The sequence below is a fragment of the Tribolium madens genome, unplaced genomic scaffold, assembly GCF_015345945.1.
Source record: "Tribolium madens isolate multiple individuals breed KSU strain unplaced genomic scaffold, Tmad_KSU_1.1 Scaffold_96;HRSCAF=242;Tcas5.2_LG5, whole genome shotgun sequence".
NCBI classification, from domain to species: Eukaryota; Metazoa; Arthropoda; class Insecta; order Coleoptera; family Tenebrionidae; genus Tribolium; species Tribolium madens.
This window is the reverse complement of record NW_025401068.1, coordinates 3,674,396-3,693,002: the sequence shown is the minus strand read 5'-3', so window position 1 is coordinate 3,693,002 and position 18,607 is coordinate 3,674,396. Positions and strand designations below refer to the sequence as shown.

The following is an 18,607-nucleotide window of genomic DNA, read 5'->3' as shown; positions in this document are numbered from 1 at the left end:
CCCTAGAGTTATGGATGTTTCATTATCCACTTTTAGGATAATGATTTATTCAAATCTTTTACTCAAAAGGCTGAGAGGAAAATTATTAAAAACTTATCTCTTACAAATCTTTTATGGAATAATTTTTATTTCCTGAAATTTTGATTTTTTTTTAGTAAATTGAATTGCATTTTATATTATTAAAATAATTTTTGCACAATAAGTGCAGTACCAAAACCTGAATAATGTATTTGGGTAGGAATAAAAACACCTATTTATTAAAAAATTATTTCATTACGTTTTACATTTCTAATTATAATTACATGGTAATAGTTACAAAAATTACCACATTCGTTTTCCAAATTCTTATAAATATGTAGTTTAAAAATAAAACCATCATTTTTATTTTAATTCAGCGATTCGAAATCATCTAAATATCACAAAAATCATTGCTTTCTCTTGTTTTGCTTTTTATTCTTATTTTCCTGGATTGCGTCCTTGCTGGGACCCGCAACGGCAGTAGCTTGAGGACTCGAAACGGCAACTCCTTCCTTCCCTACAAACGCGGTCCCTCGAGGGGCAGCAGCTGCGACTCCGCCAGGGCCGGCAAGGGCTATAGCCCCTGGTTGAGCTTGGGAAATGGTAGGCTCGCTGTCTGGTTTATCAGCAGCTGAAACCACTTCAGCCTCGGTGTCTTGCTCATTGTTATTACCATCGGTTCCGTCTTGTTGCTCTTTTGCGTCAATTATAACAGTATCATCCTCTTGCTCCTCATTGTTTTTCAAGTGGAAAAGTCCAAAACCGTTTTCATTTTCTCGGAGTTGGGGCTCGTCTTTTGGCTTCTGTTGGAGATTCAAAGGAAGAGCAGGACTCCTGAAAATTAGGTCGTCCTGGAAAATTCCGGGTTGGTTGAGGAGGACTAAATTTTCAGGGTAGGATTGGTGAAAATCACTACTGGCTAGTTTTTGTGTACTATCGACTGGAGCGTTTCTGAAAAGGACGTTTTGGAAGGGAGAGATATTTTTGGCAGGAGTTTGAGGGACGAAATTGGGAGTTACTTGAGCATATTTCAGGTTGGGATTAATCCCGGGATAAATCTGATTGTTGTAGGGGAAATTGGAGAAGAGAGGTTGGCCATTAAGAATGAAAAATCTCTGTCCTGGACGCAAATTCGTCCTGGTGTTGAAGGCCGGATTTCGGTCAGCTGCAGCAAGAACTTCAGCTTCAGTTGCTTGTTTCTTTGAATTGTCAATCTCATCAAAGGTTTCTAGTTTTTCAGGTTTTTTGTCTCCTGAAACAAACGAAAATAGTACATTAATTTTTGACACTTTGCGGTCATTGACACCGCTACCAACCTAAAAAAAAGTAGAACGCCAGAACGCGTCCTACCATTTAAACACCCAAATGAGTGTTAATATACGTAGAGCATTAAATCGATTTTTCACAATTCTTTTCAACTTTCTACCCAACAGTTTATTACATTTATTAAGCCTCTCGATTTACAAAACAATAAATTATCGTGAAGTGAGTGAAATTCGCCTCAACACTTTTATTGCATAAAACAATGTCATTGTACTTAGCACGCGATATGAATACACACCATTTGTCTTTTTTGTGTTGTTGACAGTGACCTATTTGTGAAAGACGCATAATAAAACAATTGTACGCACCTTTGGGTGTAAGTGGTGGAATTTTTGCTGGATTGGTTGGTACTTCTTCGGCATCCTTCTCAATAGGGGGAATATGGGCCGGTTTGGGGTACCCGGCGACGAAGACGGGTCTTTGGGGCGCTTGAGGGTCCCTGAGGATTACGTTGGGGCCGGGTTGGGGCACAAGGAAGTTGCCAGGGGGGGAGCCAGGTTGGAGGAGGAATTGGCCAGGATTCGCGCCGCCGCCGTTAATTAAAACGATTTGTGGTTGTACTCTGGAAAAAAATAATTGCTCTTTAACCTCGCAATGAATATAATATACAGATCCCTTACATAATTTTAAGGACGAGGGATTAATTACTGTTATTAGATATGCAACGTTTTGAGGAAAATTATATTCGAGTCCGAATTGTGGCAACTTTCTGATCTTGGGAGAATTTCGATGGAAAGCTGTCGCAAATTAATTTCATTGAGTGAAAAGTTTGTCAACTTTTTTTATATGGTTTGCGTAATTAATTGTAATTAGGATGCGTCTGTATAAGCATAAAGTTTTAATTGTTCTTTTATGAGTGCATGGAACTTATCAATGGTAATATATAATTTATTATTAATTACAAGTAGCGGTAATCAGTTCTTTTATGTCATAATTGGAAAATCTGAATAAATTAAAATTAAAATAATTGTTTTAGTAATTGGTTATAATTACTGTCAGATGTGTAGTTTTGTGACATTGCCAACATTGTAAGAGTGAAAATGTTGGTTGTAATAATAAATCACTATCTACTTAACATTTGTTTGCTTTGATAGGTGGTTCACCTTTACGGGAATTTGAAAAAAGTTACACATGTTATACTACAGTTATAATTATTAGAAAATCTGACAGTATTAAGCAAGATAGAGTAGTGGATGAGACAAGATAAAATCAATGACTTCTGATTGTTTAAAGAAAAAAGATAAAAGATAATATAAAAATAATATTAAAATAATGAATGCCCTTCCAAGTAGCGCCCTAGACAAAAATTATTTTTGTCAGTTGATAATCGATATTTTATTTATAAATTTTGGGAAAAACAACAAAAAGCAATTTGCGTTTAGTTTGTTTAGAAAATTTAGCCTATTTCTTAGCTTCTAGCTTCTTGGCTTCTAATCATATAGTTATTGTTTTATTTAACTTGATTGAACCTCAAAATGAAATATGTAAAACTCCTTACTTTAGATAATTAAACTTTTAGGTATCATTTTAATAAAAAACAACACAATATAGCTAGCGACTGTAACTATATTTATATGTTTCCATTTTGTGTGTTATGTAAAAGTTGCAATTAAATTATAACAATTAATACAATTTTCATTCTTGTTATGTATAACATAACAATAGAACATTCAAAATTGTATCGTGGTTTATTGTATAGTAATAGTAGGTAACTAATAACAAAACTTTGTATAAAATCTTTAATTATTACAAACTACGAACAATATTAACTAAAATTTGGTAATTAAATATAATTAAAAAGTGAAATGCGTATAAAACTTTGATTTCTAGTTTTGTGACTAGATAATTAAAATGATTTTTTTTTTATTGTAAATAAGTAGATTCAATCACCTGTTCATATTTTTATGTAAGGACAAAATGTATGTACTCGTAACTACTACTTTATTTTAATGAACACATTAAGTAAACGATAGAGCAAAAAGAAAAAAATAATAGTGACCAATGTTACTATATTCTACACAATAAATTTATTTAAATTGTAGAATTGTTTAAACAAAATAAAATAAGGTATAATAAAAAAATATTTGATTACGTTTTACAGAAGGTCTAAATCTCAATTTAAACGTAAAGTAAATTTTGCCAGTTTAAAAGTAGTAGAAGTAAAATCTAAAATCAGCAACAAATTAGATTATAGATTATTTATTTTTGAATTAATTCTCGAATAAATCTTCTTGTTTGATGAGACTTTAGATGAAATAATTTATTTTAAGATTTGTGAAGTGGTTTTATTTTGATTCTTGAAAGTTTTGAAAAAAGGAAGTAAATGTAAGTACTTTTGTATCTTAATTTAAAAAATAGTAAACATTTCCTCCATTCATATAATCAATTGTCAAGCATCCCATTTATTTCTATTATTAAGTCTAAAGTTTTTTATTAACAACAATTAACACCGTCAATATAAAATTACAAGAGAAAGGTAATAAAACCCGGATCCGGATCAGGAAATATTGATGAAGTATATTTTTTCAAGTCCTATTGAATTTCATGATGTAAATGTATTTTAAAATCAAGTATGTATCTTGGAAATTAAAGAAACGAAAAAATTACGTTCAGTTGATGCATTCGAAGAAATGTTTCCAGATCTAGAGTCAAAAGCTTTTAGAATCGAAATAAAAAGTTTTGTGAAAGCAAATACAAAGATGGCACATTATCTACTTTGTATCACAATTTTTAAAAATTAACAATAACCAAAGAACTTCCTGTTGTTATAAAATATGTCACTTTCATTTTCATACAGTTCTTTATGCTTCAATTTTTCAAAAATAATATTTTTTTCAACTCAAGGACTCAAGCCCTTGAGCTTTAGTTTTTGAACATTTGTAATCATTGTTCTGCAACGAAGTTAACCGATTTACAAATAAATAAATAAAACGTGAATGGCTAGTGATATACTATCACCTATTCTTGAAAATTCTTTACTGTTGTAACCCATGATTAAAAACTAATCCAATCTACCCACACGCAACTTAAAAACATACCTCGGGAAATGTTGTTTATCTCCGATAAAATTGTATGAAGAAACGTGGAACTGAGGGTCTAAAAGCGACAGGTCGTACTGCAACTCAGGAGTATATTGCTGTCTCTCAGGAACGTAAAGAAGTTGCTTGGATTCACCAATCCGGGATGAGATTTGTGGAGTTTCGCGCTGAGGCATGCTATGGGTAGTGCAAACCGCAGCTAGTACCAAGACTATAAGGAAAAACATCTTGTCTGCAAAAAACAGGAGTATTAGACGATTAGACACACAGTGATGGCTAAATTTAGCACAGTATTATTTTTTTTTATTGGTCAGTAGCCTCAAATCGTGCCGCAGAAGTTATTTTTTAATGGAATTGGGGATTACAATAATAATTAATATTAATTGAATTGATAAAATTCAGGACAAGTAGAAACCGTTATAAGGAAATAATTTGAGGATTACACACAGGATGTCATTAAATTAAATCAATGAAGTCTTATGCAACAGTAAATCAAAGATGAATGCGTTTCTGTTAATTACAAGAGAAAACCAATTTTTCAAAAAAATAATTACTCAAAATTTTGGGTCATTACTTGTGTACGTAACTCATTTTTCGTTCCTATTTTTCTCTCTGATTGCAGACGAGTTTTAAAAAAAGTAAATCGAAAAGGTACTTACCGGCTAAGTGTTCCAACACCTTGGTGCACAAGAGTATAGATAAGCAATAACTCCTCCAGAGGACCAACGACCTCTCTTATACATGCCTGAAGGAGGGGAGGAGTCATCAATGCCAAGTGTCTTCAACATCGTACCTTCTGACTATTTGCAAACATCTTTAATGCACTTCACGATTTTTATTTTATAAATTTATGAAATAAGTTTGTTTTCATTCTCTTTCAAAATTTTTTCTTGGTATTCCAGTCATGTGCGAATTCGGCGAGGTTCACTGTCAAGATTTTACTTTCGGTATAAATAAACAAAAGGTCCGCTTTCTTTTGTTGACTATTGTGGTTTATAACAGTAAAATGATCAATTGCTAATTTATTACTTGGTCGGACTGAAAATGGCAATAAAAGTTAATTGGAGAAATATTTTTATAGCTATAAAAACTGCAATGCAAATGTGGCACTTGGGTTGGTTTATTTTTATTGACGGCGGTCTCTGTTGATGGGACTATGGTGAAGTTTCATTATTTTATAAATATTTATAAAAGTGAGTAAAATGTTTTTCATTTTTATTTGACTCGAAACAAAGAAGATCATGTAAAATACAATAAAATAAATCATGTGCACTTTGTGGAAAAGTTTATATGACTTAGAATTCTCAACGTGGCATGAAACCACAAAAAAATGGGAACACCACTTAATTTCCCGCGAATTTCATGCTTTATATTATTAAAATTAAATTAAGTAAATGTGTTTCGTGAAATTTATTCAAATGACTAATCAAAGAAACCAAGAGAAAATTAACTTTGTTAAAATTTTGGACTTTATTTGGAGTGAATATCAAACGCTAAAAAAACAAATGTAATGATTCTGTTTGAGTAGTTCTCTTTACGATGTGTAAACAGGTTAATATTAATGTGTTTAATTTTCTCTCAGTCTGTAAAACCACAGTTTGCTACTGTTTCACTTGGTGTTTATTGATTTTAGTGTAAAAAATAATATAACAAGTTCTAAAATGTTGTCGATTTTTTACTTGTCTTAACTGTCAAGAGACGAACTCTGAATTTCACTTTATTTAACTAATTGTTTTTTTTTAAATTAATTCCTATAGTTAATAATTAACAAAAAAATAATTTGGAAAAGAAAATAAAGAAGACGTTTTCCAAAATTTTATGGAACTAGAAACCTTAGTCGCAGTAATAAAATTGATATTGAAATTCATCTTTGTCTTCTTCTTTTTTTCTTATTAATTTATAATTGCTATGTTTAATTATATTAAATTTTAAAATATGGAACATGTTAAGTCGTTGTTTTTCGTGCTTGTGCAAGTTATTAAATCAAACTCTCATTATTTGTTGAAATATAATCTTAAGTATCTGGAAATGTGAGCGTAAGAAAATTGTGAGTAATGTATACATGTGGTTTAATTTGCGTCCGGAAAATCCCAATTATTGCAAATATGAATAAAAAATAGAGCATGACAAACGAAAGTCAAAGCGCAAAAGTGGGAAATCAATTTAAATTGAGTTTTGGCATTGAATTGCTAAATTATAACTTACTACCTTATCACCGTTGCACGAACAATACAACGAGAAGAAAGTGTTAAATGTGGTCATTGTCATTTTAAATAACTTCTGAGAGAACATATTTAGGCCACAAACAAGAGTAACATTGTCGTTAGAACAGAATATAAGAAATGCATTACGATTCAATTTCTCTCATTTCTCTTATTAGAGACGTCAATTTTAATGTTTTTTTTCCTAATAAACAATCACAACCACCTGTAAGCCGTTTATGGAAAAGTTAAGTATCATTCTGTTGTGTCTGTGTTTTTTGAATATGACAAGCCCATTGGTATTTGGGGAGCGACTCTTTGACTCATCGCAATTCTGTATAAAATTGTGGGCTGGCACGAGATTTAATATTCCGATTTATAATCTTGTAAGCGAAAATGAGATCAAGCGTAAATCCACTACTTGTGGTCGATTTCAAAGAAATTATGCAATGAGTAGAGCTTAGTCCATTGTTGGGCTTTGTGACATTGCAGATTACAAATTTCAATTAGTCTTAATCTTGTCGAGCGACACCGTGACTTGCACAAAATCGAACATATTGGTATTCATACCTTTTTATTTATTTTTTGAGAGTAATTTGCAACTTATTATCGCACTTATTGAGCATTGACCTTGCCATTACTCATCCAGCATAACAATAAACTTCAATCAGATTTAATATTCCTCAAATGTAACCACTGCTTAAATTGCTTTACTGTTGTTTTGGTTCGTGGGCCATTGCCATCGGTTTTTTACACAAAACGCGTTTTCAACATTTCTTGCAAGAAACGTGAAGAAATATGCTTCTTCCGATAAAAATACCTACATCCGAGAGAAAGCGATAACATTCATCAAACTAGTTGCAGTTTAATTCAAATTTAATCTAATTGTCAACCTAGATCTAAATTGATTTTCAAAACTGTGGCTGCGACAAAATTGAATGTCAAAATTTTAATGAAAATGGGAAAACAAACAAGGAGTTTGTTGTATAAACAACAAGTACACGGTTTACATAAATAAATGTAATTTTTGATGTAATCAAGCTTTTTATAGCAAATTACGATTTATCGGTGTGTTACAATAAAAAGTTTTTGAACGTTTTGCAAATATTTTAATACTAATGAAGCTGATTAACCTCCTATGAACTACACGGAAATTAATCGTTTTGTGCATTTTATTAAGTTGTGTTTTTTATTTTGTGTTGTCGGACTCAACCTGTAAAATTTGATTAACTCCAATTTAGTAACACGATTTCGTCACTAAAATTAGTTTGAAAGGCATCGATATTGCACCAATCGATTGCATGTTAATCGATGAAATTGTCTCTTACTATTCAGAGTGCACCAGGGTCACTGCATGTGGGAAATGCTTTTTCACATTTTCTTGCACTGGAAGTAAATTTTTACACGTGCCGAATAAAAAGTTCGCATTAGTGTTAATTCACAAAAAATAATCTAGAACTTGGCATTTCATATATTAGTTACAGAGAAAGTAAAGTAATGACAGCAAAACATTCATTGCAACTTTTCAAATCTCATAATTACCGTATTTTACAGTTATTTCTAACACCCAGTGAGGTAGGTTAATCCAGAAACCCAGACTTATTTATAACTGGTCCCATTAAAACCAAAACTTGAATTTAATAGTCTCGATACCGGTTCAAGTTCAGTATCAGGTCATTCGGACCTTTCGAGAATAAACACACAACAATACAAAATACTTTATTAGACTTGATGATATTTGTTTATAATTTTATTAAGAAACTCGCTAGCAGCGTCTGCTTTATTGTTGGTACCATATCTCTTGGGTTTGGTACCACCGACGTAGCCTTCGGCATAGATAGGAACTAGGGCTTGATCGGGGGCCACTCCTGCAATCGCAGTACCCACAGGACGGGCTATAGCCAACCCTCCAGGACCCACAACGGCAGTTGCGATGGGTTTACTCGCAGCAACCCCTCCCTCACCTACAAATCACTGAGTCATGGTTTTACCCATTGGGTTATTTACCGGCAACGGCGAGTCCCACGGGTTTTGCCTCAGCCACGGACGCGTCAGGTGGAGGCAAACCGACCGAAATTGCGTCAGTTTCTTCATTTTCTTCGATCTCCTCTTCCTCCTCCTCCTCTTTTTTCTCTTCTTCTTTGCGTTTGCGGTCTTCCTCTTCGGCTTTTCGTTTCTCTTCCTCTTCCTTCTTTTTCTCTTCTTCTTCCTTCTTTTTCTTGTCTTTATCTTTCTTATTGGATTTTTTGCGTTCAAACCATTCAGTTAAACCCTCACGATTCTCGAAACTGAAGCCATCATCTTGTTGTTCCTGAAGTTCGGCCAAATTTCTAGCCGAGGAATTAAGTTCTTCCATGTTTTTTTGGTAAATTGACTCTTGATCAGCGCTCAATTGACCATTTTTCTTTGCGATTTCTTGCAACTTGATTATGTTGATTGCTGTTTGGTGGATGTTACGCAAATTGGAGCCAAAATCAATGTCTTGTTTCGAGGGTAAAGGAGGATTTTCTAATTCTGCAACTTCGACTTCTTCAGCTGCCGTTTTTTTGGGTGGAGTTTTGATAATGCTTGTCAAGATTGAACCATCAGGCATTTCAATTATTTGCAGTGACTGACCTAATGCACCGCCATAGTACGGTATTAATGTTATTTTCGGTTTCTGTTCCTCCCATGTGCTAAAAAGTAATCAGATTCAGTTTGATTAAGAAATATCATATAACGTATTCATCGCTGGATGAATGACGTTAACTGGGTAACAACGTTATGCTTATTGAATTGTAAAATAAAACACTCGAAATTTAATTGTTCTTGAAGTGTCTGGCTAGACTAAAGGACGCTGGTTTTCCGGCGAATCGTGCTAAATAAAATCCTTTCCAATATATATTATGTAATTTTTTGCGTGATCAAAATATGTAAGTAGGTAGTAATGGAAATAAGAGTTTAATACTTCTAACAATTGATTAAGTGGGAGTGTGGGATAATTATTAATAATTAAAAATGACACGTTAAAACATGATGAAAGTGAATTTTATTTACAACTATGTACATTCAATATTTATAAAAAGGAACTAGATTTATTTGGTATCTGGGAAATCTTCGTAACTAATTTCTAAATCACTTTGGGCGTGAGCTACACCCCCGGGGCCTGCAATGGCGACAGCGTCAGGTTCAAATAAAATATCAACGTTCATCCCTTGTCTCAAAATAGCCCTAGATAAAGGATTAGCGATTGCTTGCCCTTCAATCCCGGCAACGGCTTTAGCCATAGGTTTTAAAATCAGAGTTGTAATTTTTTCAGGATTGGTCAAATCGCTACGAAAACTGATTATCCTATCACTATTAATAGTGTTGCGATTTTTTAAATAGTGAAACAAGGGATGAGCTTTATATGGTGCTATAGCACCAGTACTATTTGCATTTTCTTCTTTGGATAATGCATTTACCCGAATTTCTTCTTTTGGTGACACTTTGACAAATTCACTTTTTGGATTGTTAGTTTGAAGAAAATTTTCATTGTTTGGAGGGATGATTGTTTGGCTTTGGAATGCATAATTGGGATAAATCCTTGGTAAGGTATGTGAAGGCCATCGTGGATAACGAAGTCCATTAGGGAATATTATGAATCTGAAGAAGAAAAGGAAGATTAGTATTAATGAATTCGTATGCAAGCGACTAATAAAAATAAAACATTTTTATTTTATATAAAAAATAGTTTATTTTATTGGCACCACAAAATAACAAAATTAAACAAGTTATTGTCAGTCTACAAGTTTAATTTATTGTACTAAAATCACCCTTAAACCAAAACAATAAATAACAATCAATTGGCACAATCAAAACCTAATGTATAATGTGTTGCCTATGTACAATTATCAAAACTATCACCCTTTGTTGTAGTAAATAACAGGTCCCACCGCCACAACTTTGCCCAACCTTGAAGGAGCAGCATGGCCTTGCCCCCTTGTCTTGTTTTTATGGTCATTAACAACCGTCGCTAGATTAATAGTAGGTTCCACAGCCACCACTTTGGTCCCCGACCCCGCAATTGCAAGACTATCAGGGTGAGTGTAAGCAAAACCATTAGGTCCAACGATGGCAGTACCACCACTTCCGGCAGTTGCGATACCTCCAGGTCCAGCAATGGCAACTCCACCTTTCCGGACTTTGATTTTATGGACAAAAATCCCACTTCCGGTGTTATCCTTACTGAAGAGTTTCTTGTTTCCGTCGTGTGACACTTGCACGTCTTCGGCTTTTTCCAACTCATCGAGTTCGAGTTCATCTTCGCCGAGTTCCTGGTCTCTGATTGGGGGCGATTGTCGGGAAGTGTCATTTGAATTTACTTCACTTTTTGTAATTTGCAAAGTTTGGATCAAAGGGCTGCTCAGAGGGTCCGTGGGAGATCGAGTCGTGTTGTAGAAAAACGTTTTCATGATTTCTTGATTTTGTTTCGATTCTCGAAAATTCAAATTTCGTTTTATTGCATCTTCTCTGTTATCCGTAATTTGCAAGTCTTCAATTTCTAGAACCGTGGTCAAATTTGAATCATCTTCATTTGAGACAATTATTTCAGTCCCTTTTCCGTTATCAACGACATTGTAACTCATTTTGGGTTTCATAGATATTTCCCTTGCTTTTTTTTCCTTATTTCTATCCACTTCCAAATGTTTACACTTATTGCCTTGTCCGGCTTGGGGGCCATATTCAATCATTGTTGTCATAGCATTGAACATGTGCGTTAGGGGATCCTTTATAATAATTGGAAAATACTGGGCAAATGGCCATTGCGGTGGCCATTGTGATTGCCTTGGTTGAATTTGTTGGTAAAAATATGGATTATATTGTTGTAAATATGGATTGTAAACCATCGGGGTCGTATATTGTGAATTTTCAACTATATTTTTAATATTATTAATAGTCTGCTTCTCCAATTCACTTTTCTTCATTTCAAAACCTTCAGGTTTAGTCGCAGGACTTGGACTTTGACTCATGGTGTAAAAACTTTGCGGTATGCTTGCCTGTGGTGGCGGTGGTGGGTTAAAACCTCCAGACGTAAAACTAGGTCCTGGTACTATCATTGTTTGTTGGTGAATCACCTTTCTTTTGATGTATTGACCAGTTGGTACTTCATTTTCGTCTTCCAAAACATTTAATTGTGTGGTAACAGGAGTCCTTTGGCTTGACTCTGATTCCTCTTGTTTCCTTTCAATGTAATCCAAGATGGGATTAGTAAATGGATCCCTCGGGAATTTGAAATCTGCCCTTTGTCTGGAATCCTGAGATCTTAAATAACTAAATGGAAAATGTTGATAGTGTGGTCTGGGTTTTTTCTTATTTAATCCCTGTTTTTCATTGACTAGTGCTATTTTTTCTAGGATTTCTTTAGTACTGTCTTCAAGTTCCTTCTGAGTTTGATCGTTTGTTTCGAATAGTTGTCGTGGAGTGATTTCAATCACATGTTGTTTTTCAATCCTAAAAATATTGTAATTAATTATGATTGTCAAAAAATGTTAATAGTAAAAGTTTTGTTAATAATAAAATTATAGGTATTAGTAACTTACCCCAAAGGATAGCAAAGAGCCCAAAAACTGGTATCCAATCTTCTAAAACTACACCACACTACTTGTTGAAGATTCCGAAAAGACAAAATACTAGTATTCAAACGCTACTACCGCTACATAGAACACATAAATTAACATAAAATTAGAGATTGTCAGTCACAAAATTAGTGATTAGGTTTGATACATGTGTGCAATTAATAAGCGTAATAATGAAAAAACTTACTCTACTGCTGATGTTTCTTGGGTATTTTGGGGTCTACAATTAACCACAGCCAATGTTGATAACTAAAACAAGCAACATTTTATTTTAAAACAAAAAATATTTTTATTAATTGAGACATTGTGTTGCGACACAAAAATTTCATCAAAATGTAAGCAAATGCAAAACTTCCTAAAAAGTACTTGTATCTAACGGTTTAAGGCACTCCTGCATTAGATAACTGAGGTTTAATTATAATACAACACATGTTATGTTACCATGTGGTTTTGGATGAACTGATGGGATATTTATGGTAAGTGGTAAATCGAAAAGTTCATTAATCGCAAAGCAATGTCAATGTAAGAACCTATAACTGTCACGGTAATTTATGCATAATTGAAATGTGCGAATTAAATTATGAAAGATATTACCGTTTTGACGCAAAACTTTGTAAAATAATGAAGTTAGCTTTTGATGAAAAAAAAATTAAATGAGGGTGAAATAGCAATAACAAAAATTTTTAAAATTTAATATAAAATTTTAAAAAGAATACTTACGAGAAAAATCCAATTAGTCATTTCGAAAATTGGTTATCGCACTAAGTCATTTGTCGAACTGTCTTCACAATATTTCGATGCAGGCTTTTTAAAACTAACGGAAGATAATATAGAGAGCACGTATATGTTGAGCAGTTATTGAAAAGAAGAGACGATATCAAAAGTTACTTCTCTTCTTGAAAGAAGGGGCAGGTAACGTTATTTGACATAAAGGTATCTTCTTCAGACGTCACTGATAACACATTTTTCCGAGAGACAATTCTGGTCTTTTTTTTTAACCACAAGGTTTCTGTTTTCCTAAATATTTTTTACACTTTTTAAATTAAAAAAAATATAATTTGCACTTTTTCGATTTGTTTTATCGGAAAACATTCACAATCCAGGTTCTGAACTAAACACCTGTCATGTTTGATGATACATACTTTTTAATTGGTCTTGAATCGTAATTAACTTTAGTTCATTTGTCGATTTTTGATAATCCGTGTGAAGAACAAGAACTGACAACTGTAAATTCATACTTAAGTGGTAACATTAAAAGATCATCAGTAACTGTAATCATTAGTCACATTACGTCTTGGAAAAAATCTTTTCAAGTGCAAAAAACTTGTCTAAAATTATGGTCCAGTTCTTGACATCTTGCCTCCAAGGAACCGTCAAGAGCCGTTATATTTATAATAGTAAACAATAAAATACGAGTGAGTGAAAACCAAACAGTAAATTTTTGATTTATATTTTTTCACTACTGATTTATTGGTTGAAAAAATGAGTAAATATTGGCCATCCCACACTTCCACCTGCGTTTTGCTCTAGTCCACACTTTTTTGCAAATGGTGTGGAAGATTCCTGCTGGAAGTCAAGATCGAGTTCATTGACCAATCTCCTGCAATGTCAAGGTTTTTCGATGGGAGGATGGAAGGTAAACAGCAATGCATTCGTACTATTTACGTGCAACTCGCTCGACCTGTTAGTACCTGCGTTAAATTAGACCCAAAAATGGACCTGGGTTTTACGAATAACTGTAATTAGATGACCTAAATGCCCGAAAAATTCTAGATTTGCATCAAAAGGCGATTTTTACAAACTTAGAAGGAAACATTCAAAATTCAACAGCGGTTGTGTTGCATTATTAACCACATTAAATTCAAATTTAACAAACACAGGGAATACCAAATTCAGTTTGGATTTAGTCGCCTCACGTTGTGTTATATATAGTCAAAATGAGGCAAGAGTGTTATACAAAATGTTACGATCACATTTGTGGTTGACTGGTTGTGAATACAAAGAAAGAAAAAAATCAGAAGACATGTAAATTTCAAGAATTTCAGAAAAATAACCGTGCATAATGTAACTATAAATTTGTTTCAGCCTTCAAAGTGTATCGTGAATTGCATAGTCTGGTTGTGGACTAGACTTTTAAATAAAAATACAACCAGTTTTGTGTGTATTTTGCACCAAAGTGCAAAATTCTAACCCAAACTTTAGATAAAATTATTAAATAAAATTCTACGATTTTGGCAACGTAAACGAATAAGTTTAACATTTACAATTTTGTAATTGAATTTTTACGATTCCTGTAACAGTTATTAAGAGTAAAATAAATTAACATTTTGCTGTTCCTGATAATTCGGTTTTTTGCATCTTCATTCTATTATTTTTTAATTTTATGTTTGAGGCCGGATATTGGTAAGGCAAGCTCAACCGTGGTGCAAAGCAAGATCTTGAGCTCATTACGTCGAGTCACTTTGTTTTTGTTCCAGCGAAGAACAGGGGCTATTGGCTAGACTTGGTAAAAATGCGTTCCGTCTGGTACAGCCTTCATAAAACTTGAAAATCGCTGATTTTGATATCCATTTAGAGATGACAGCATTTTTATAATACCCCCTATATAAAAGTCCCTTCTTTTCCAAACCGATCAGTTAGCCACCAACAACGAGAGACAAAAGACTTGAGCAACTCAAAAAATGGTGAGTACTTCTCTTCCCTTTCGTGCATTTCACCGGCGTTTTTTCAGGTCCCGCTTTTCGCACTATTGTTATCGCTTTTTGCTTTAGTCCACTCTGCAGTGGTGCCAATAGACTCTTCGTCGGTAAATGTGAAACATTCCGGTCAAGATTACTCTTATTCCATCAACGAGAATCGAGGGATTGCAATCGACCCGCTGCCACATTATGAAATTCCTGTGATTAAAACCGCGCCAGGGAATAATAATTTGGTCAAACAGGAGCACATTCCTGTTAAAGATCACGAAATAAAGCCTTTGCAACCACAGGTTGCAGGGATGGGTTATTCAACGCCTGTGGCAGTTCTTCCAGCGTATTCCTACCTTCCTGCCCATCAGTATGCCATTCCGTACCCATACGGGATTAATTATCCCTACAATTTGATTGCGACTATTTAAGGAGTAGATTGGTTAGAAGAAAAATGGATTTTGGGAATTGGGGTTTAGAATTAGCGCCGATGGATGTGGTACAATAATTGGTGATAAATAAAAAGTGTTTGAAGATTATACGTGTTTAATTTTTGCCAAAATAAAGTTAGTATTTAAATAAGGATTTTTGGTCAAAACTTAAAACCAATTTACGATGTTGGATAATCAAAATCTAGTCAAAGAAGTTTGAAGAAGCAGTAAAAATCTGTAAATAAAAAACTTAAAGTATAGACGACCAGTAATACAAGTTTGATTTTTGAGTACCTACGCAAATAAATCCAACTTGAAAACTCACGTTTACAAATAAATTGACAAGAAATCATAACTTAAAAATTAAAATAGTTTTTAAATAATAAAATTATTAGCAGTTATAACACCTAAAAAAACTACTCTTGTTTACCAATTTAGAGTTATTTCTTACCTATAACACTCTTTATTAGAAATTTAGAAATCCTAGGATGCATAACATGGGTATTTTGTACCCGACTGATTGTTTTTCTTTTATTTTTGCTGATATTTTTATAAGATTATAGATATGCCTTCTTTATAATGTTTTTAACATAATAGTTGAAGTTATATTTCATAAACATTGAAATTTAGAGAATAAAAAAATTTCTTGTATTTAATTACACATAACCCAGGTGTTTAAACCTATTCAAACTGTATGTGATTTTTAAGTCAATTTTAAAAGATATTTAAATGCACAAACAGACCAACAAGCAACATACCAGTAAAAAATTAACAACGAAAAAAAGGCCCAACAAAAAAAATGGTGTACAAGTAGCAAACCTATTTGTAAAAAACACTCTGTATAGATATACAAGTAAAAAATTTTAATAAAGCGTTTGTTTAAATAAACAATCATTATTTTAAGAATAATACAAGTCAATAATTTAAATCTCGGTGGTCAAAATAACGTCAAAATGCTCTTCTCCCATGGTTTGTAAATCTGTTGGTTGGATAAGGATAGTCACAAGAAGTCATGCATCCTAGGGTTAAATAAATTGCAAAATCGGTCTGTAAGTATGCTGTTTCAAATTTATTTACTTGATTTTGTTTTTTTTAAAGAAGTATTTAAAGTTAAACTATACTAAAATAAATAATTAATCATCGTTCAAAAATTATGAAAAAATTATCAACTTTGTGATATTCTTAGCAACAATATAGGTATGTACAGGGAGCGGCAAAATTATGAAATAATCTTATTTATTAAAACTGATAATATTTTGTTTTGACGCGCAAACAGGTCAATTTTTTTTTTTTTAAATAAGTACAAAATCCTCAATTTGATTTAGAATTGTATTTGTTTTTTGTTGATATAACATCACTTTTTATATAATTTTTTTTCATGAACTTTAGGGCATTACTCAAAAATTAAAAAGTGGAAAATTTTACATCAAGTTGAAAATTGTGTATTTTTTAAAAAGAAAATGGCCAGGTTAGAGCATTTTTGCCACAACAAAATATTTTCAGTTTTAATAAGATTATTCCATAAATTTGCCGCTCACTGTAAATTATTTTAAACTTTTTTTGTACTTACTCGTATGTGTGGTTTAAAAATAAATTAAAATTTTTTTCTATATGTATTTGGCCATTTAATTTTTTTATAAAAAAAACTGTACCGAAGTATTTTTAAATTTATTTTTGGCGTATTGTAGATAACCTACCTTACAATTTGAACATATGTATACTCGTATTTCAAATGAGATAATTGTGAGTGTGAGATACTGATTTAATTCAAGATCAACATCCAATTGTAATGAAACCAATTTGTTTACTGTTTTTGTTAAAAATTTAATTTAATTTTTTTCGTTTGAAAACTCTTTTGAACAGCTTTCTTTTAAGCGTGGCCTGTACACAAGTGACTCTTTCGGTGGTACATTTAGCAACTGGCGATCACCTTACAAGACGTGCCATTTACGGAACGGTTGAATAAGTAGTTCTTGAGAAATTAATTACGTAAAAATACTAAAAATGCAAAACTCTCAAAATGAAAGGAATAATACGAGTATTTTTTAATAAATTATGTACGATATTGTTTGTTTGTTCCAACTCATTAAAACTATAATTGTGGTGTCACCATCTAATTATCTTTTTGTCTTTAGTCATCGAAATTAAAAGAAACAAAGCAAAATTAATTATTTGTCAATTGACAAAAATGTTCACACCAGGAATTAGTTTTTTATATACTTTTATTCAATTTAATTTCGCACCCTATGATCGATATACCTACCGACTATTATTAAATTAAATTACTGATATTAGTGAAATGCGGCAAAACGGTTTTACATTCGTATAAGATATGCAAACTCGCATATCATCAATATTTTCAATCGGGAAAACAAAAATTTTGTTGAAAATTCAAATAGTTTTATAAATCAGTCACTAAATTACTTTGTTCTAAAAACACTGATCCTAAATTAAAATTTATAAAAGAAATAAATAAATGTGTATGCTGTAATTCCAAGGTTCCAAGGTTTTGGTATAGATTTCTAGAAAAACCGAGAAAAAATGTGCGAAGTGCGACTACCTATTTTTTTTAGAATTTTTGATCGTAAGTTAAAGTTTAGTAGATATGCACAATACTATTTATAATTTTTGTTTTTTAAATTTTTATTACAATATGTAAAATGAGCAGAATTGCATTTTGCAACTTCATTGGTTTGTTTTCCTTGATCTTTCAAAAATACACCAAATCTGATGATAATTTCCATAATTTAATGCCTTATTGGCTGCGGTCGTAATTAATGTAAAATTTATCTGATTATAAAAGCAATAAACAAATCGTAAGCATTTATGTTGTTCTCATCTCCCTAATTAATATATTATCTCCTTTTGTTTTTACCCACGCTAAACGATGTCAATAAAAATAATTTTGTAAAATTGTTATTAAGTGATTATTTCTATTTTGTAAATAAAAGGTCAAGTCTAAAAATGTTAAGTTAATTACCTACCTACCTATTGTGTTTCTTTATACTTCTAAAATTTGATATTTAATTGGGGAACAAATACATTAACTACTGGCAAGGTCAAGGTGTAGGTATTAAATTTTCTTCGGGAGTTATTTGCAAAATTTACGTAATTGGTTTTAAGGGTATTTAATAAAACATGTTTTTTTTTTAATAAAAAGATTTACTATGATATGTTAATAAAAGATAAGCAAACACGAAAGTGTGTCATGAAATTATTTAGATAAAAATAATTGTTTAAACAACGTTGACCTTACATAAAAAGTTAAACACACACTGTTAAAAAGTTCTCACAATAAAACTCATTTTCAAT

At 32.3% G+C, this 18,607-nt stretch overlaps 3 protein-coding genes across 4 annotated transcripts; 1 reads left to right on the top strand and 2 right to left on the bottom strand.

Annotated features, from left to right (window-relative positions):
- Positions 1-253: 253 nt before the first annotated feature.
- LOC123012659 lies at positions 254-5,190 on the bottom strand. Its single transcript, XM_044410718.1, has 4 exons — positions 5,039-5,190; positions 4,380-4,611; positions 1,650-1,903; positions 254-1,270 (listed from the first exon to the last, which is right to left on the bottom strand). Exons 2-4 carry the CDS (start codon positions 4,604-4,606, stop codon positions 426-428), a joined length of 1,326 nt encoding a protein of 441 aa, XP_044266653.1. The 5' UTR covers positions 4,607-4,611; positions 5,039-5,190; the 3' UTR covers positions 254-425.
- Positions 5,191-8,286: 3,096 nt separating this feature from the next.
- LOC123013267 (GRB10-interacting GYF protein 2-like) lies at positions 8,287-13,274 on the bottom strand. 2 transcript variants are annotated; one of them, XM_044411698.1, is made up of 4 exons: positions 12,898-13,162; positions 12,365-12,426; positions 8,588-9,255; positions 8,287-8,544 (listed from the first exon to the last, which is right to left on the bottom strand). In XM_044411698.1, the coding sequence occupies exons 1-4, from the start codon at positions 12,916-12,918 to the stop codon at positions 8,303-8,305; spliced, it is 993 nt and encodes a 330-aa protein (XP_044267633.1). In that variant the 5' UTR covers positions 12,919-13,162; the 3' UTR covers positions 8,287-8,302. The 2 variants fall into 2 exon arrangements, with proteins under 2 accessions (XP_044267633.1, XP_044267632.1); XM_044411697.1 differs by lacking the exons at positions 8,287-8,544; positions 8,588-9,255 and adding an exon at positions 10,234-12,052 and having other exon boundaries at positions 12,898-13,274.
- Positions 13,275-14,699: 1,425 nt separating this feature from the next.
- Positions 14,700-15,401, top strand: LOC123013268. Its single transcript, XM_044411700.1, has 2 exons — positions 14,700-14,861; positions 14,909-15,401. Exons 1-2 carry the CDS (start codon positions 14,859-14,861, stop codon positions 15,293-15,295), a joined length of 390 nt encoding a protein of 129 aa, XP_044267635.1. The 5' UTR covers positions 14,700-14,858; the 3' UTR covers positions 15,296-15,401.
- The last annotated feature ends 3,206 nt before the right edge of the window (positions 15,402-18,607 follow it).

Bases quoted from the DNA above. Each gene is read 5' to 3' on its own strand.
- LOC123012659 (XM_044410718.1), bottom strand. From the start codon at position 4,606: ATGTTTTTCCTTATAGTCTTGGTACTAGCTGCGGTTTGCACTACCCAT. The intron at 1,904-4,379 runs GTATGTTTTTAA...ATTTTTTTCCAG, and splicing joins GATAAACAACATTTCCCGAG to AGTACAACCACAAATCGTTT. The intron at 1,271-1,649 runs GTGCGTACAATT...CGTTTGTTTCAG, and splicing joins TCCACCACTTACACCCAAAG to GAGACAAAAAACCTGAAAAA.
- LOC123013267 (XM_044411697.1), bottom strand. From the start codon at position 12,918: ATGACTAATTGGATTTTTCTC. The intron at 12,427-12,897 runs GTAAGTATTCTT...TGCTTGTTTTAG, and splicing joins TGACTAATTGGATTTTTCTC to TTATCAACATTGGCTGTGGT. The intron at 12,053-12,364 runs GTAAGTTTTTTC...CAATATTTTTAG, and splicing joins CAAGAAACATCAGCAGTAGA to GATTGAAAAACAACATGTGA.